Consider the following 17,120-nt stretch of genomic DNA (forward strand, 5'->3'; position numbering starts at 1 on the left):
CAATACAACATGTGAAAAAACAAAGATTCTCATCTCTACAGGACACAGGTCACAATGTTGTGGTCTGCCATCCCACCACATGGGTGCCAAGCAATGGCCAGGCAGCAGGAGAGAATCTAGCCATCTCCCCATGACATACAACGGCATTACCATCACAGAATCCCCTACCATCAAGTACCAGTAGTTACCCATAGATCTGAAACTGAACTGAAGCAGCCATATAAATACTGTGGTTACAAGAGCAGGTCAAAGGCTGGGAATTCTGCGGCAAGTAACTCACTTCCCAACTCCCCAAAGCCTGTCCGCCATCTACAAGGCACAAGTCAGGAGTATGAAGGAATACTCTCCACTTGACTGGATGAGTGCAGCTCCAAAAACACTCATGAAGCTCAACACCATCCAGGACAAAGCAGCCTGTTTGATCCCATCCACCACCTTAAATATTCATTCCTCCACCACCAGTGCACAGTGACAGCAGTGTGTACCATCTACAAAATGCTCTGCAGCAACTCACCAAGCCTCCTTCGACAGCACCTAACAACCCTGCGACCTCTACCATCTAGAAGGACAAAAGCAGCAGATGCACAGGAACACCAGCACTTGCAATTTCCATTCTAAGTCACACAGCATTCTGATTTTGAACTATATTGTCGTTCCTTCACTGTCATAGAATCACAGTGCAGAAGAGGCCCTCCGCCCCATTGAGTCTGCACCAACACGTGAGAAACACCTGACCTACCTCTCTAATCCCATTTACCAGCACTTGGCTCATAGCCTTGAATGTTGTGACGTGCCAAGTGCTCATCCAGGTACTTTTTAAAGGGTGTGAGGCAACCCGCCTCCACCACCCTCTCAGGCAGTGCATTCCAGACCGTCACCACCCTCTGGGTAAAAATGTTTTTCCTCACATCCCCGCTAAACCTCCTGCCCCTCACCTTGAACTTATGTCCCCTTATGACTGACCCTTCAACTAAGGGGAACAGCTGCTCCCTATCCACCCTGTCCATGCCCCTCATAATCTTGTACACCTCGATCAAGTCGCCCCTCAGTCTTCTCTGCTCCAACGAAAACAACCCAAGTCTATCCAACCTCTCTTCATAACTTAAATGTTTCATCCCAGGCAACATCCTGGTGAATCTCCTCTGCACCCCCTCCAGTGCAATCACATCCTTCCTATAATGTGGTGACCAGAATTGCACACAGTACTCCAGTTGTGGCCTCACTAAGGTTCTATACAACTCCAACATGACCTCCCTACTTTTGTAATCTATGCCTCGATTGATAAAGGCAAGTGTCCCATCTGTCTTTTTCACCACCCCATTAACATGCCCCTCCACCTTCAGAGATCCATGGACACACACGCCAAGACCCCTTTGTTCCTCAGGACTTCCTAGTGTCATGCCATTCATTAAATACTTCTTTGTCAAATTACTCCTTCCAAAGTGTATCACCTCACACTTTTCAGGGTTAAATTCCATCTCCCACTTGTCTGCCCATTTGACCATCCCGTCTATATCTTCCTGTAGCCCAAGACACTCAACTTCACTGTTAACCACCCAACCAATCTTTGTTTCATCCGCAAACTTACTAATCCTACCCCCCACATAGTCATCTATATAATTTATATAAAGGACAAATAATAGGGGACCCAGAACACATCCCTGTGGTACACCACTGGACACTGGCTTCCAGTCACTAAAGCATCCTTCTGTCATCACCTTCTACCTCCGACAACTAAGCCAATTTTGAATCCACCTTATCAAATTACCCTGTATCCCATGAGCAATTGCCTTCTTTATAAGTCTCCCATCTGGGACCTTATCAAAGGCTTTGCTGAAATCCATATAAACTACATCAACTGCACTACCCTCATCTACACACCTGGTCACCTCCTCAAAAAATTCAATCTAATTTGTTAGGCATGACCTCCCTCTGACAAAGCCATGCTGACTATCCCTGATCAAACCTTGCCTCTCCAAGTGGAGATAGATACTCTCCTTCAGAACTTTCTCCAATAGTTTCTCTACCACTGACGTGAGACTCACTGGCCTGTAGTTCCCTGGCTTCTCTCTACAACCCTTCTTAAATAGCGGAACCACATTAGCTGTTCTCCAGTCCTCTGGCACCTCCCCCGTGGCCAGAGAGGAATTAAAAATTTGGGTCAGAGCCCCTGCGATCTCCTCCCTTGCCTCCCTCAGCAGTCTGGGACACAAATCATCTGGACCTGGAGATTTGTCCACTTTTAAGCCTGCCAACACCTCCAATACCTTGTCACTCCCTATATCAATTTGCTTAAGAACCTTGCAGTCTCTCTCCCCAAGTTCGATACCTTCATCCTCATTCTGTTGGGTGAAGACAGATGTGAAGTATTCATTCAACACTCTAGCGATGTCCTCTGGCTCCACCCATAGATTGCCCCCTTGGTCCCTTATGGGCCCTACTCTTTCCCTGGTTATCCTCTTCCCATTGATATACTTATAGAATATCTTGGGATTTTCCCTACTTTTACCAGCCAGAGCTTTCTCATATCCCCTCTTTGATCTCCTAATTGCTTTCTTAAGCTCCACCCTGCACTTTCTGTACTCCACTAATGCCTCTGCTGATTTGCTTCCCTTGTACCTGCTAAAAGCCTCTCTTTTCCTTCTCATCATAATCTGAATATCTCTGGTCATCCATGGTTCTCTGGGCTTGTTACTCCTTCCTATCACCTAAGAAGGAACATGTTGAGCCTGTACCCTCCCCATTTCCTTTTTGAACACCCCCCACTTCTGCCCTGTAGATTTTCCCACAAGTAACTGTTCCCAGTCTACCTTGGCCAGATCCTGCCTTATTTTACTAAAATCCACTCTTCCCCAATCCAAAACATTTTTTTGCAATTTGTCAATTTCTTTGTCCATAACAAACTTAAACTGTACCATGTTGTGGTCACTATCACTAGGGTCAAAATCCTGGAAACCCTTCTCTAACAGTTCCGTGGGTGTACCTATACCACTGCACTGCAGTGATTCAAGAAGGCAGCTCACCTCCACCTTGTGAAGGACAATTAGGGTTGGACAATAAATGTCTATCTTGCCAGAAAAGCTCACAACCCAAGAATGAATAAAAGAAAAGAAAACAGACACCTCAGAGGACAGCCAACAAATGTCACCCTCTTGCCAGCAGAATGATATATTTTCTTTCTGTTTGATAGACAGCTGAAAGATAATGATGCAGAACTCAGAGGCAGGGCAGTCATGTCACTGGTAAGGCAACATTTCTTCAATCTGTTTTCATGGAGATTACTTTAGTTTTACACTATGCTAGTGAAGGTGAGAGATGATTGTGCTGGGATTATAACTCCCAATGTCAGCATCAAACACTCGTAGCTCAGGATCAGCACAGGTTAGGTACAGAGTAAAGCTCCTTCTACACTGTCCCATCAAATACTCCCAGGGCAGGTATAGCACAGATTATATGCAGAGTGAAGCTACATTATGGAGCAGGTGGCTGTCTTCAAGGTGTGGGAAATGTGTGGAATTTTGGGGGTGGGATATGTGTGGAGTTAATGGGGTGGGGTATATGGGGGTTCAGGGATGGTATGTACTGAGGGTTCAGAGGGTGGGATAAGGTGTGGGGGATTTAGAATGGGATATGGTGGGGGGTCCTGGTTTGGGGTACAGCAGGACAAGAGTCCTTGATTCTGCCAATGATTGAAATAAAATTAAAACATTAGTCTCCACAACCTGAGACATGGATTTGATAATGAAAAAGCAGATTTTTAAGGCAAGTTTGTATTTTAGAAATTTTCACAGCCATACTGGATAGGTGGCAACCATGTTGTCTGGCGTGACAAAAAGTAGACATAAGACTGAACATAAGAAATTGAGGCTGTAGCACGTCATTTAGCCTTTGAAGCCTGCTCTGCCATTCAATTAGAAGTCGACCTCAACTCTACGTTGCTGTATGATCCTTGTATTCCTTAATTCCTTTAATACCCATAAATCTGTCAACCTCTCTCTTGAATATACACATCAACTGAACATCCACAGCTCTCTGGCATACAGATTTCCAAAGATTCATAACCATTGAAGAAATTTCTCCTCACCTCAGCCTTAGATGGCTGATCCCTTATTCTGAGACTCTGCCCATGTTCTAGCTTCCCCAGCCAGGGGAAACATTTTCTCAGCATCGATCCTATCAAGCCCCTTAAGAATTTTACATGTTTCAATTAGATCACCTCTCATTTTATCTAGACTAGGCCTGGTCTATTCAATCTGTGGTCATAGGGCAATCCCCTCAGCTCAGGAACCAGCCTAGTGAACCTTAGCTGCTCTCGCTCTGGGGAAGTATGTCCTTTCTGAGGTAGGGAGACCAGAACTGCACACCATATTCTAGATTTGGCCTTACCAATGTCCATATAGCTGTAGTAAGACTTTGTTACTGTTAGATTCCAATCCTTTTGTAATCATTAATATAGATTGTAAATAGCTGAGGACTAAGTTCTGATCCTTGCGATATTGCTAGTTATAGTCTGCCAACCCAAAATTATCCCATTTATTCCTTCTCTCTGTTTTTCTCCATTAACTAATCCCAATCCATGCACATATTATTATGCCCAAAATCCTAATTTTGTGTAATAACCTCTTTTGTTTCACCTTATCAAATGCTTTTTGCAAATCCAAATACACTACCTCCACTGCTTCCCCCTTATCCATCCTCAAAAAATTCTAAAAGATTCGGCAACTATGATTTCCCTTTCATAAATCCGTGTCGATGCTGCTTAATTACTTTGTAATTTTCTAAGTGCTCTGTTACAATGTCTCTTAAAGTAAATTCTAGCATTTTGGCAATGCTGGCATTCGGCTAACCAACCTAAAGTTCCCCATTTTCTCTTTTCCTCCTCTCTTAAATAGTGGGGTTATGTTTGCTACCTTCCAATTCTTGAACTGTTCTAGAATGTAAGGAATTCTGGAAGATTAAAATTAACGGATCCACTATCTCTGCAGCTACAGACCAAGGTCACAGATCATCAGGTTCAGAGGATTTGTCGCCACTTAACCCCATTAATTTCTTCATAGAGTCATACGGGCACAAAAGGAGGCCTTTAGGCCCAAGTCCATGTTTCTTTTCTATTTCTGTAACTATACTGATTTTTTTAAAATCCTCTTTCTCGCTAGACTCCTGGTTTCCCATTGTTTTTTGTCTCTTTTACCTAAAGCTAGATAGAAATGGGGGATTTTAAGCAGCCCCTTGGAGGCAGGGGAGGCTGATGTATTTCCATGTCAGAAAATTGTCATTGAGTGAGGATTCCCTAGACACTGATGTCTCTGATAGTCCTAGGACTGATGCATTGACCCTGATAATGATGGTGGCTCCATTGCATCACTGCTGCTCCTGCTGCTCCTGCTGCCTGGCCCTCAGCAGTGTTCTCACTGGTGGCACTGTGAAGGTTGCCGGCTGTCCTTCCAGTTTTTTGCACCTCCTGCCTCCTGATCCTACCCACCACCCCTAATTGGACAACAAATGCGGAGGTGATGTATTAATTGGCTGCCTTACATAAAATTTCACTGGAAGGTGTGTTGCTTCATGGAGTGGTGTCAGGTCCCAGAAATCAACCTGACAGCAGGTTCACAACACTCCCAAAAACATTCAGCTCAGAATATTTGTTTAATGTCTCTGCCATTTTCTTATTCTCTATTATCCATCTCTGCTTCTGAAGGGCCCACATTTACTTTCACTAATTTTTTCCTATTTCCAGACATCGAGAAACGGCTACATTCTGTTTTTATGTCTCTCGTTAGTTCACTCTCATATTCTCCTCCTTTACTGATTTATTGGTCCTCCTTTGCTGAGTTCTAAAATCTTCCCAATCCTCAGCCTTACTCTTCATTTTGGCAACATTATAAGTCTCATCCTTCGATCTAATACTATCTTTAAGTCCTCAAGTTAGCCACTGTTGGACCACTTTTTCTGATCTTTTTCATGCCTTAAAGGAACATATATATTTGTTACAAATTGTGTATTTATTCTATAACTGCTAACCATTACTTCTCTACCATCATATCTTTTAATGTTGTTTCCCAAACTACCTTAGCCAACTCATCCTTCACACCTAGTATCTGCTTTGCCTGAGACCTGTTTCAGACTTAAGTAAATCACTTCAAAACTCAATATAAAATTCTATCACATCATGGGAACACTTCCCTAGAAGCTCCTTTATTACAAGGTTAATTAATTAACCCATTCTCATTGCATAATTCAAAATAGCTCTTTTCCTAGTTGGTTCCTCAACATACAAATCTCGAAAATGCTCTTGTAAACATCCCATGAACTCATCATCCATACTATTAATGAGAATTTGGTTTGCCCAGTATAAGATGATTAAAGCCTTCCCATGATTACTGTATTACCCTTCTTACACACATCTTTAATTTTCTCACGTATACTGTATCCTACATTACAACTGCTATCGGGAGGCCTATAATCAACTCCCACCAATGTTTTCTGCCTCTTGCTGTTTCTTAGCTCCACCCAAACTGATTCTACTTCTTCATTTTCTCAGCTAAGAACCTTACTCTTAACTGTCTTTGTCTCATCTTTTAATATCAGGGCTACCCCTCCTCCTTTTCCATTTTGCCTATCTTGATCTAAAAGTTAAATGTCATGGAATATTCAGTTCCCATCTTGGACATTTTGTAACCAAAACTCCATAATGGCTATTAGACCAAATCAATTCATTTCCATCTGTGCTATTAATTCATCTAATTGTTGCAAATGCTTTGCACATTCAGATATAGTACCTTTAGATTTGACTTTTTTCTAATTTTCTCTGATGTCACCTTAGTCACTGTTCCTTCATGACCCACTCTGCTTATTTTTACCTAAATCCCTGCTCTGATCTAGAGCCTTGATATTTCCTGTGTTGCTTTTGAATTGACACTTTCCTGAATCCTCCCACCCATTGTTATTAATTTCAATCACTATTTAATTGACCAGGCCATTGGTGCCAGCCTGGTTTAACTGGAGACCAACAGAGCAGGTCCCCCCCTTCCACAGTACTGGTCCAGTGGCCCATGAAACAAAACCCCTGTTCCCCACACCACTCCTTCAGCTGGTATTTAACCTTCTAATCTGTTTATCCTTGTCCCAGTTAGCCCTTGGCTCAGGTAACAATCCAGAGGTTATTACTTTTGAGGTTCTGCATTTTAATTTGGACGCCAGCTCCTGAAATTCTCCTAGCAGAATAAGTTCTACCTATGTTTTTGTCTCCTATGTGGATCACAACAATTAGATTCTCACCCTCCCACTCCAGGTTTGTCTTCAGATGTGAGCAGATCTCCTCATCCCTGGCACTAGGCAGGCAACACAACATTTGGAACTCCCATTCGCAGCTGCGGAGAACAATATCTATCCCCCAGTCTATATTGCCCCCATATCACTACATACCTTTTCATTCCCCCATGTGAATGGTTTCTTGTCCAAAGATCAGTTTGTCCATCAACTTTGCAGTCCTTGTTCTGATCCACACAGTTAGCAAGCACCTCGTATTTGTTGGACAAAATAAGGGGCTGAGGCTCCTCCATCATTGCATACTGGATCTGCATTCCTGCCTGACTCACAGTCACAGACTCACGTCACTGACCATTGACCAACTCTAAAGTTCCATTTAACTTGAGGATGTCCAAGTAACTCTCCCCCACCCTGATGCTCACAATGTCTGCAGTTCAAAATCCAGTTTAAAGCTCCTTGAGGTGTGGACACCAAATGCATACATAGTTGTCTGGGATCACAATTCTCTCCACATACTCCCACATGTTGCAGTGACAGCAAATCACCTACCTTTCCATCTCTATCTAAATTTATTTATTTGGTTAGTTAATTAGCTATTTTTAATTGCATTAATTATTTCAATTTTAATAATTTATCTGAAATAAATGAAAATAGTGACTTTTGACCTTTTTGTTTACAGAGTGTCCTTGGACTACCTAACAACAAAGTGCTCCACTTGCTGCTTGAGATGGTGGAGATAGACTTGAGTCAGTATGTGCGATTCCAGGTTAGTCCTTCACCCTGGGCCTCAATAGCCCTGGTCATAAGAAATACTGCAGTAAAGGCTGGATGATAAAGGGGCATATAACATCTAAGTATGAACTTATAGAATAGAGAATGGCAGCACAGGTAGTGTGTCAGGACTCCAGAATGTCCTGGATGATCATATCTGTGGTAAAAGTCTCTGGCTTGAAACACTCCAGCTCAGTAATTATGATGCCAAAGAGAAAATATGAAATGTTACTATCAAGGAATATAACAAGAAACAATAAAGTGTTTCTCGGGCACTAATTATTAAAAGGAAAATTTAGATAGGGACAGAGCTACTAAGGAGTGAGAAAGATAAACTGAAAGGAGACAATCCTGAAATGACAGGGATACCGAAGACAATTTGCCTCTGTTTTCACAAAAGAGACTAAAAAAGAGAAAATGACAAGACTAGAAGATAGCTGAGAGGGTTAGTATGATGGTTAATAGAATATGATGAAGATATTCATCAAACCAAAAGGACAGAACAAATCCCTGGCTCCAGATGGATTGAAACCTAGGCTCCTCAAACTTGGAGAGAGATAGTAGCACCAGTACCCATAGGTAATAATTCAATAGCAGAATGAATATTGCCAGAGAACAGATGACAACAAACATGATTCCCATCTTCTGAAGGGGAGACAGACTAATCCAGGGAAACATTGGCTTGCTAGCTTATCAGCAGCAGGAAAAATACTAGAATCTTCACTAAAAGATGACAAACCAGCTAGAGACAGAAAATATAATTAAAACTGGTATAGATTTCAAAAAGGAATAAAGTTTTTAGGTCCTGTTAAACCAATTTTATTGAATTCTTTGAAGAATTGTTGTTGCAAAAAAGGTTGTGAAGAGGACATGAGGTTGCAGATAGATATAGTTGAGTGAGTGGGCATTGATCTGGCAAATGGAGTTTAATATGGGAACATGTAAAGTTGCTTACCTTGGCAGGAAGAACAAAATAGCAGAGTATTACTTAAATGGAGAATGGCTGCATAATTCTGAGGTGCAGAGGGATCTAGGCGTTCTAGTGCATGAATCACAAAAAGTTAGTATGCAGGTACAGCAAGCAATTAAGAAGGCTAATGGAATGCTATCCTTTATTACGAGAGGAATTGAACATAAAAGTAAGGATGTTATGCTTCAGTTTTACAGGGCATTGGTGAGACTGCACCTCGAATACTGTGTTTAGTTTTGGTCTCCTTATTTGAGGAAGCATGTAAATGCATTGGAGGTGGTTCAAAGGAGGTTTACTAGATTGATACCTGGAATGAGCGGGTTGTCTTATGAGAAAAGGTTGGACAGACTGGGCTTGTTTCCACTGGAGTTTAGAAAAGTGAGGGGTGATTTGATCGAAGTATACAAGATCCTGAACGGCCTTGACAAGGTGGACTTCAAAAGGATGTTTCCTCTTGTGGATGAGTCCAGAACTAAGGGGCACTGTTTTAAAATTAGGGGTCGCCCTTTTAGAACAGAGATGAGGGGAATTTTTTCCTGAGGGTTGTGCAACTTTGGAATTCTCTGCCTCAGAAGGTGGTGGAGGCAGGGTCATTGAATATTTTTAAGGCAGAGATAGATAAATTCTTGTTAGGCAAGGGAATCAAAGGTTATCAGGGTTAGATGGGGATGTGGAAATCGAAACACAAGAAGATCAGCCATGATCTTATTGAATGGCAGAGCAGGCTCAAGGGGCCGAATGGTCTACTCTTGTTCCTATTTCTTATGTTCTATGGACTTTCAGAAGGCCGTCAATAAGATGTCACATAAGAGGCTCGTAATGAAGGTTGGTGTGTAGAGTCAGGGCCAGGTAGCAGAATGGATTGAAAACAGCAAATAGAGATTTTGGGCAGGATTTTCTCTTTGTTGGGCGGACCCAGGAGAGGCCAGGAAAAGCTCCGCCGCTCACGATCGGCCCTCGACCGCGAATTCACACTGGCTGGCCAATTAACTGCCATTTAGAAAATATCAACAGGATTAGACAAAGTCAACATGGATTTATGAAAGCGAAATCATTTTTGACAAACTTGCTGGAGTTTTTGAGGATGTAACTAGCAGAATAGATAAGGGAGAACCAGTGGATGTGGTGTATTTGCATTTTCAGAAAGCTTTTCATAAAGTCCCTGTGAGAGGTTAGTGTGCAAAATCAAAGCACATGGGATTGGGGGTAATATACTGGCATGGAGTGAGAATTGGTTAACAGACAAGAAACAGAGAGTAGGAATAAACGGGTCTTTTTCGCAGTAGCAAGTGGTAATTAGTCGGGTACGACAGGGATCAGTGCTTGGGCCCCAGCTATTCACAATATATCAATGATTTGGATGAGGGACCAAATGTAATATTTCCAAGTTTCCTGACAACACAAAACTAGGTGGGAATGTGAGTGGTAAGGAGGATGTTAAGAGGCTTCAAGACGATGTAGAGAAGTTGAGTGAGTGGGTAAATACATGGCAGATGCAGTATAACATGGATTAGTGTGAAGTTATGCACTTCGGTAGGAAAAACAGAATGGTAGAGTATTATTTAAATGGTGATAGATTGGGAAATATTGATGTTCAAAGGGACCTGGGTGGTCTTGTACACCAGTCACTGAAGGCAAGTATGCAGGTGCAGCAAGCAGTTAGGAAGGCAAATGGTATGTTGCCCTTCATTGAGAGAGGACTTGAGTACAGGAGCAAGGATGTCTTACTGCAGCTGTAAAGGGCCAGGATGAGACCACACCTGGAGTATTGTTGCAGTTTTGGTCTCCTTACCTAAGGAAGGATATACTTGAAATAGAGGGAGTGCAGTGAAGGTTCACTGGACTGATTCCTGGGATGGCAGGATTGTCGTATGAGGAGAGAGGACCCCGTATTGAGTCGACTAGGCCTATATTCAGTGGAATTTGGAAGAATGAGAGGGGTTCTCATTGAAACATATAAAATTCTGCCTGGGTCAGATAGACTGGATGCAGGGAGGGTCTAGAACAAGGTCGCAGTGTTAGGATATGGGGTAGACCATTTATGACTGAGATGAGAGAAACTTCTTCACTCAGAGTGTGATGGACCTGTAGAATTCTCTACCACAGAAGGCTATGGAGGCCAAGTCACTGAATGTATTTAAGAAGGAAATAGATAGATTTCTAGACTCTGAAGGTACCAAGGGGTATGGCGAGAGTGCGGGTGTATGGTGTTGAGGTAGAGGATCTGCCATGGTCACATCAAATGGCGGAGCAGTCTCGAATGGCCAACTGACTCCTGCTCCAATTTTCTATGTTTTCTATGTTCTTTTAGTCATCCTTTGTTGGTTTATAAAATTTTCCCAATTGCCTGGTCTGCCACTAATCTTCACAGCATTGTATGCCTTTTCTTTCAATTTGATACCATCATTAACTTCCTTAGTTAGCAAGGGATGGTGCATCCTTCTCATGGCCTTTCTTTCTCAATGGAATACACCTTTAGTCGTTTGGTAGTGCAGGACTTGATTATTGCTGAACAAAGAGACATCAAAGCTTTTCCTCTTGCACCCATCAGGACACTTGCAAGAATATCAAATGTAAACGAATGTAACACAATTTATGCTTCATGAGAAGAGACTGCCAATTGGTTGGCAAGTGGACTGTGCTTGGTAGGGGCATTGCCATGGAGAATGCACCAGTTAACTGATGACTGACAGTTAACTGCCAAGCTTTGTTTAAATTCAAACCAGGCAGATTAACTCTGATTGGTCTTCATACCCTTGTATTTGTTTGTTTTTAGTTTAAGTTTAAGACTGTAGTTTCAGACCCACTTTTCTTACCCTCAAACTGAATGTGACATTCTATCCCGTTATGATCACTCTTACTAAGAGGATCCTTTACTTTGAAGTAATTAATTAATCCTGTCTCATTACACATTACCAGGTCTAAAATAGCCTAAAATCTTCTCTGGTTTGTTCCAGAACGTATTGTTCTAAGAAACTATCCTGAATACACTCCATAAACTCATTCTCCAGGCTACCTTTGCCAATTTAATTTGTCTAATCTACATGATGATTAAAATCTCCAATGATTATTGCAGTACCTTTCTTACAAACCCCTATTGTTTCTTGATTTATACTCTGCTTTTCAGATTAGCTACCTTCAGGGGACCTATAAACTACTCCTACCAGCGACTACTTCCCTTTGCTATTTCTGTTCTCCACACAATCTGATTCTACATCTTGATCCTCTGACCCAAGATTTTGTCAATACTGTACTAATCTCATCCTTTATTAACACAGCTACTCCACCTCCTTTTCTTCCTGTCCATCTGAAATGTCAAACATCCTTAAATATTCAGGTCCCAGTCGTGATCACTTTGCAACCATGTTTCTGCAAAGGCTGTAAAATCATACTCATTTATTTCTAATTCTGCTATCAATTCATCCATCTTGTTACGAGTGTTGCGTGCATTCAGATAAACAGCCTTCAATTCTGTCTTTTTACCGGTTTTATCTACTCTGACCTTATTAGCTGGTGCACTCTTATGTTTATACACTCTTGCCCCTTCCTGTCACACTCTGGTTATCATAACCTGTATTGCCAAACGGCATTGTTCTTCCTCTTCAAATCTCTTTCTAAATCTCCCCTCTTGTGAACCCCGCCCCCACCCCACTATTTAGTTTAAAGCCCCCTCTAATATCCTGGTTGTATGATTTGCCAGAACACTGGTTCCAGTGCAGATCAAGTGGATGATGTCCTAACGGTACAGCTCCCTTTCTCCCCAGTATGGTGCCAGTGCCCCATGAATCAAAATCACGTCAATCATTGAGCCATGCTTTCAATTTTCTGATCTTATTTACCCTATGCCAATTTGCTCGTGGCTCAGGGAATAATCCAGAGGTTACTTTTGTTGGTCTGCTTTTTAATTTAGTCCCTAGTTGCTCATACCCCCTCAGCAGAACCTCTTTCTTAGTTCTACCTCTGTTGTTGGTACTCACATGGACTACAACAACTGGATCCTTCTCCTCCCACTCCAAGTTGCTCTCCAGCCATGAGGGAGATGCCCTTAACTTTGGCACCGGGCAGGCAGCACAGCCTTTGGGACTCACCCTCTCAGCTGCAGAGAACAGTATCTATCTACCCCTAATTTTACTGTCTTCTACTACAACTGCATTGTGTTTTACTCCTCCCACTTGAATGCCCCCCTCCATCATGGTGCCCTGGCCAGTTTGCTAACCCTCCCTGCTCTTGTCCACAAAAGCTGCAAGAACATCAAACCTGTTGGACTATTACAATAGTTGAGGCTCCTCCATTGCTACCTTCTGGGTCCCCATACCTGCCTCACTTGCAGTCACACCCTCCTGTCCCTGAGCACAGACCAAGTATCCAACCTAAGGAGTGTGACCATCTCCTGGAACAAAGTGTCCAGGTAACTTTCCCCCTCTCTGATGCACCGTCATGTTCCAAGCTTAGACTCCAGCTCATCAACTCTGAGCTGAAGTTCCTCAAGCTGGAGACACTCACTGCAGATGTAGTTGCTGTGGATCACACTGGTGTCCACCAGCTTCCACATGCTACAGCTGCAACACATGTGTTCGAAACATCACAGCCACTTTTGCCAATATGGAAATACAGATGATGACTGTATGCACATCAAAAAGTGGTAGATTGAGCAGAGGTAACACCATATTCGTCAGCAATGCAGTGATAGTGCATGATCAAGGATTCGGGACCAGGTTCTTTCAAAGAAAAACTTTGCTGTAATGATCTGAGATTAACTTTTTTTTGATTGGATGGTTAAATTGATGAAATCAGTGTGTGTGTGCGTCTAACACAGCCTCAGTGTGTCCTGAAACTCTTTCGAGTTATCAACAGTCACAGATTGCAACTCTTTCGAGTACAATCACAGTTCTTGGTTTTCCGGGAGTGGGACATGAACCCACAACCATCTGATTCAAAGGCGAGGGTGCTATGAACTGAGCCACAGCTGACACCTCCCAGTGTGTCCTGAAATCTCCCCTGCCCTGCCATCTTTATTTAACCAATTAGGTTTCAAGTTTAGAAATAATCTCAATGATTGCCTGTAGCTATGTTATGGAGTTATGGAGCTACAAATCTAATACACTACTTATATCTCTCCAGTACCAGTTTAAACTAGTGCTCCAGTTTAGAGAGAAGTAAAAAAGTTAAAGCTCTCAAATCACCTCCCTGTTCACCTAATTAATACTCCCAAGCTTCAGCTCTCAGGTCTCACTGTTTTTGGTTCCCTGTCTCTGACCACTTAATTTTTGTCAAAGACCAGGCAATACCTCCTCTCTTACTGTATTGAATTCCCAGGGTTATGCATCGGCCTCACTGCACTCAGACAAAGCAACACTTCACATTACTTACTTCATGCATCTGCTAAACCTCTTCTATTTATACTAGATGAGATTCCAGTAAGCTGAGTCTGTTACTACTTGCTAGGAAATCAGTTCTAACATGCTACTTAATTAACTAACTCTGCAGCTGCCTCTCAGCAGCTACCACTTTTTACCACATACAAAATGATTTAGACTCAGGAATCATCAGTATGGTTTTGAAATTTGCAAATGATACCAAATCAACAGTTATAGCAAATAATATGGAAGACTGCACCAAAATACTGAGAGCATTTGAATTTATGCTAATTGACAAAATAAATAGATGGGAGATCAGGAGAACTTTTTATGCAGCACATTGTTGTGATCTGCAGCACATTGTTATGATCTGGAATGCACTGTCTGAAAGGGTGGTGGAAGCAGATTCAGTAAGAACTTTCAAAAGAGAACTGAATAAATAATTGAAGGGGAGAAAATTGCAGACTATAGCATTAACCAGGGACATGGGGCTAACTGGATAGCTCTTTCAAAGAGCCAGTACTGATAAGCCAATGGCCTTCTTCTGTCCTGTAAAATATTATGATTCCATAACATAATCAGGTTGCAGAGTGAGTGGATGGAATAAAGGGACTACTTAGTCCTTTACTAGTGATGAACTAAAGGGGTACAAGATTCAAGAAATCTGGAAACTCAGATAAATAAATCATTAAAGTAGTAAATAGATTAATAAAGCAATAAAGAGTACAAAAAGGGCTTATATCTGGAGAAATAGAATATAAGAGCAGATAGTGTAGTGTATTGAAAATTTCATTGTCCATTTTGTCCACTTGAAGCTACCATACATTCCTGTATCAGCGGAAGGAGTAAAAAGAGATTAAAAAGGATTCATGTTTTAACAACACACGCAGCAGTTCTGTTTCTTACTGGAATGTAGCTGAATCTTACTGTTTTTACCCAACAACTTCACAATGATAGTGAGGATGGTGGAAAATAGAAGACATTGCTTTTAGATATGAAACTTTTGGAAGGTGTTTGTCTACTTTCTGCAGACAGCATCTTAAGTTGGAGATTTCAGGACAGAGGCTGTGTTAGACACACACACTGATTTCGCCAATTTAACCATCCAATCAAAAAAAAAGTCAATCTCAGATCATTACAGCGAAGTTTTTCTTTGAAAGAACCTGGTTCTGGAATGACAGCGGGATCTTCGGATACTGCCCACCATGGAAGATTATGATTCTCGCTGGAGATCAGCACGAAACCGATTTGAATCCCGCTAATGGGATGCAGATGAAGCCCAAGCGGAATCTTCCCCCCACCTCCGATTCTCCACGACACCAGCAGGAAAATATGCTGGTTGAGAACACGTCCGGAGCAACGTTGTGTGCAAAAGTCAGGACTTACCTTAAGGGCCTTGGTGAGTTTGTGGACATCCGATGACAAGAGGGAGGCCTCCAGCTACCAGATCTTGGAGCACCAGGTGCAGCACAGGTTGGGCAGAGCTTCATGCACATGGCTGTTCCGCGAAGTGGCTTTCAGAAGATGGGAATTCTCCACGCAGCAACCTCGCTCAGGCTTTGGACCTTCTTCCAGGTACTTTGCAGTGGGTTCAGACACTTATCCAGGGATGTCGCCATGGGATCAGATTCTCGAGCTGCAAGATGGAAGGCAGCAGGAGGTACTGTTGGGTGGCAATGGAGTGTTGTGGGGGGGTGTTAAAGAAGGCAAGGAGGACTGAAGATGTGGTGGCGGTGTGGGCGTGGTAGGAGGGAATGGTCAAGGTTACAAGGGGTAGAGGGAGCCGGTAGGGTGGGAGGGTGAGGGTGCGACAATGTCACATGAAGGGGCAGCAAGGACATGGAGGTAGACATGGACTAGGGGAGGGTGGGCAGGAGGAGGTCAGACAGGTCAAAGTGTACAGAGGTGGGATTTTTGGGGAGGAAGGGAAACTGGACATTATCAAAGGAAAAGGGTTTGGGTTGGAGGGTAACAGTGAGAGGTCGAAAGTAATGCTGGGAGGTGGGGGTCAGTGGTGATGGGGGAAAGGGCGTGGGTGACATGGGGGAGGGGAAACAGTGCCAGAGGTCAAAACTACCATGCTGGTCTGGTCGAAACTAAGCAAAACCTTATGTTGGATGGCCCAAGATGCTGCATGGGAGTTGGGTCAGTGGGTGGGCAGAGATGCAGGTTATGTCAGCTGAAAGGGAACCCCAGCTGGCAGTATTGACAATGCTAGGGATCTGGGATATGAGTTTGACAGAGGAAGGCTCAGTGTGCACGGTGAGTGCTTGCACATGGCTTGCAAAGGCCCTGCCACATACCCTTCTTCCTACAGACTCACTTGGAGGGTCAGGTGCATGCAGGAGAGGTGCTGGGGTCTGGGTCATTCACTAAGCCCTAAGAACCACACTGAAAAAAAACAGTAGACATGATAGCAGTGAAAGTGATTATATTTACAGAAGTTAGAATTGTGTCAATGATTTGTTCACCCAACAGTGCAACCAGTTGTGATCAAAATTTCCTTATTTTCTGTGGCCTACTACTTCTTCTTGGTGTGCCCCCAACATCCACAGCAGGATTGGAGGCAGCATGCTCATTAGTTTGCCCAGTTGCCTTTGATGACTTAAGCGGCCGTCCTCTAGAGAGCTGAAGTCTGGAGGGCCCTGGCTTCCTTCGGCTCTCCTCTTGTGGGATAGCTGCTCCCTCTGCCATGACAGAGGACATGGTTGAAGGGTCACAGGCAAAGGGGATTTGGAAGGTCCGGACAACCT

At 42.9% G+C, this 17,120-nt stretch overlaps 1 protein-coding gene across 1 annotated transcript in view; it reads left to right on the top strand.

Annotated features, from left to right (window-relative positions):
* LOC144699720 (protein HEATR9-like) overlaps positions 1-17,120 on the top strand; it is an 80,030-nt gene that overhangs the window by 48,409 nt on the left and 14,501 nt on the right. Inside the window, exons 8-9 of the mRNA XM_078570874.1 lie at positions 3,191-3,242; positions 7,949-8,035. Coding sequence (XP_078427000.1) covers positions 3,191-3,242; positions 7,949-8,035 — 139 coding nt within the window. The remainder of the gene's footprint in view (positions 1-3,190; positions 3,243-7,948; positions 8,036-17,120) is intronic.

Source organism: Cetorhinus maximus, chromosome 24 (assembly GCF_964194155.1).
Source record: "Cetorhinus maximus chromosome 24, sCetMax3.hap1.1, whole genome shotgun sequence".
NCBI classification, from domain to species: domain Eukaryota; kingdom Metazoa; phylum Chordata; class Chondrichthyes; order Lamniformes; family Cetorhinidae; genus Cetorhinus; species Cetorhinus maximus.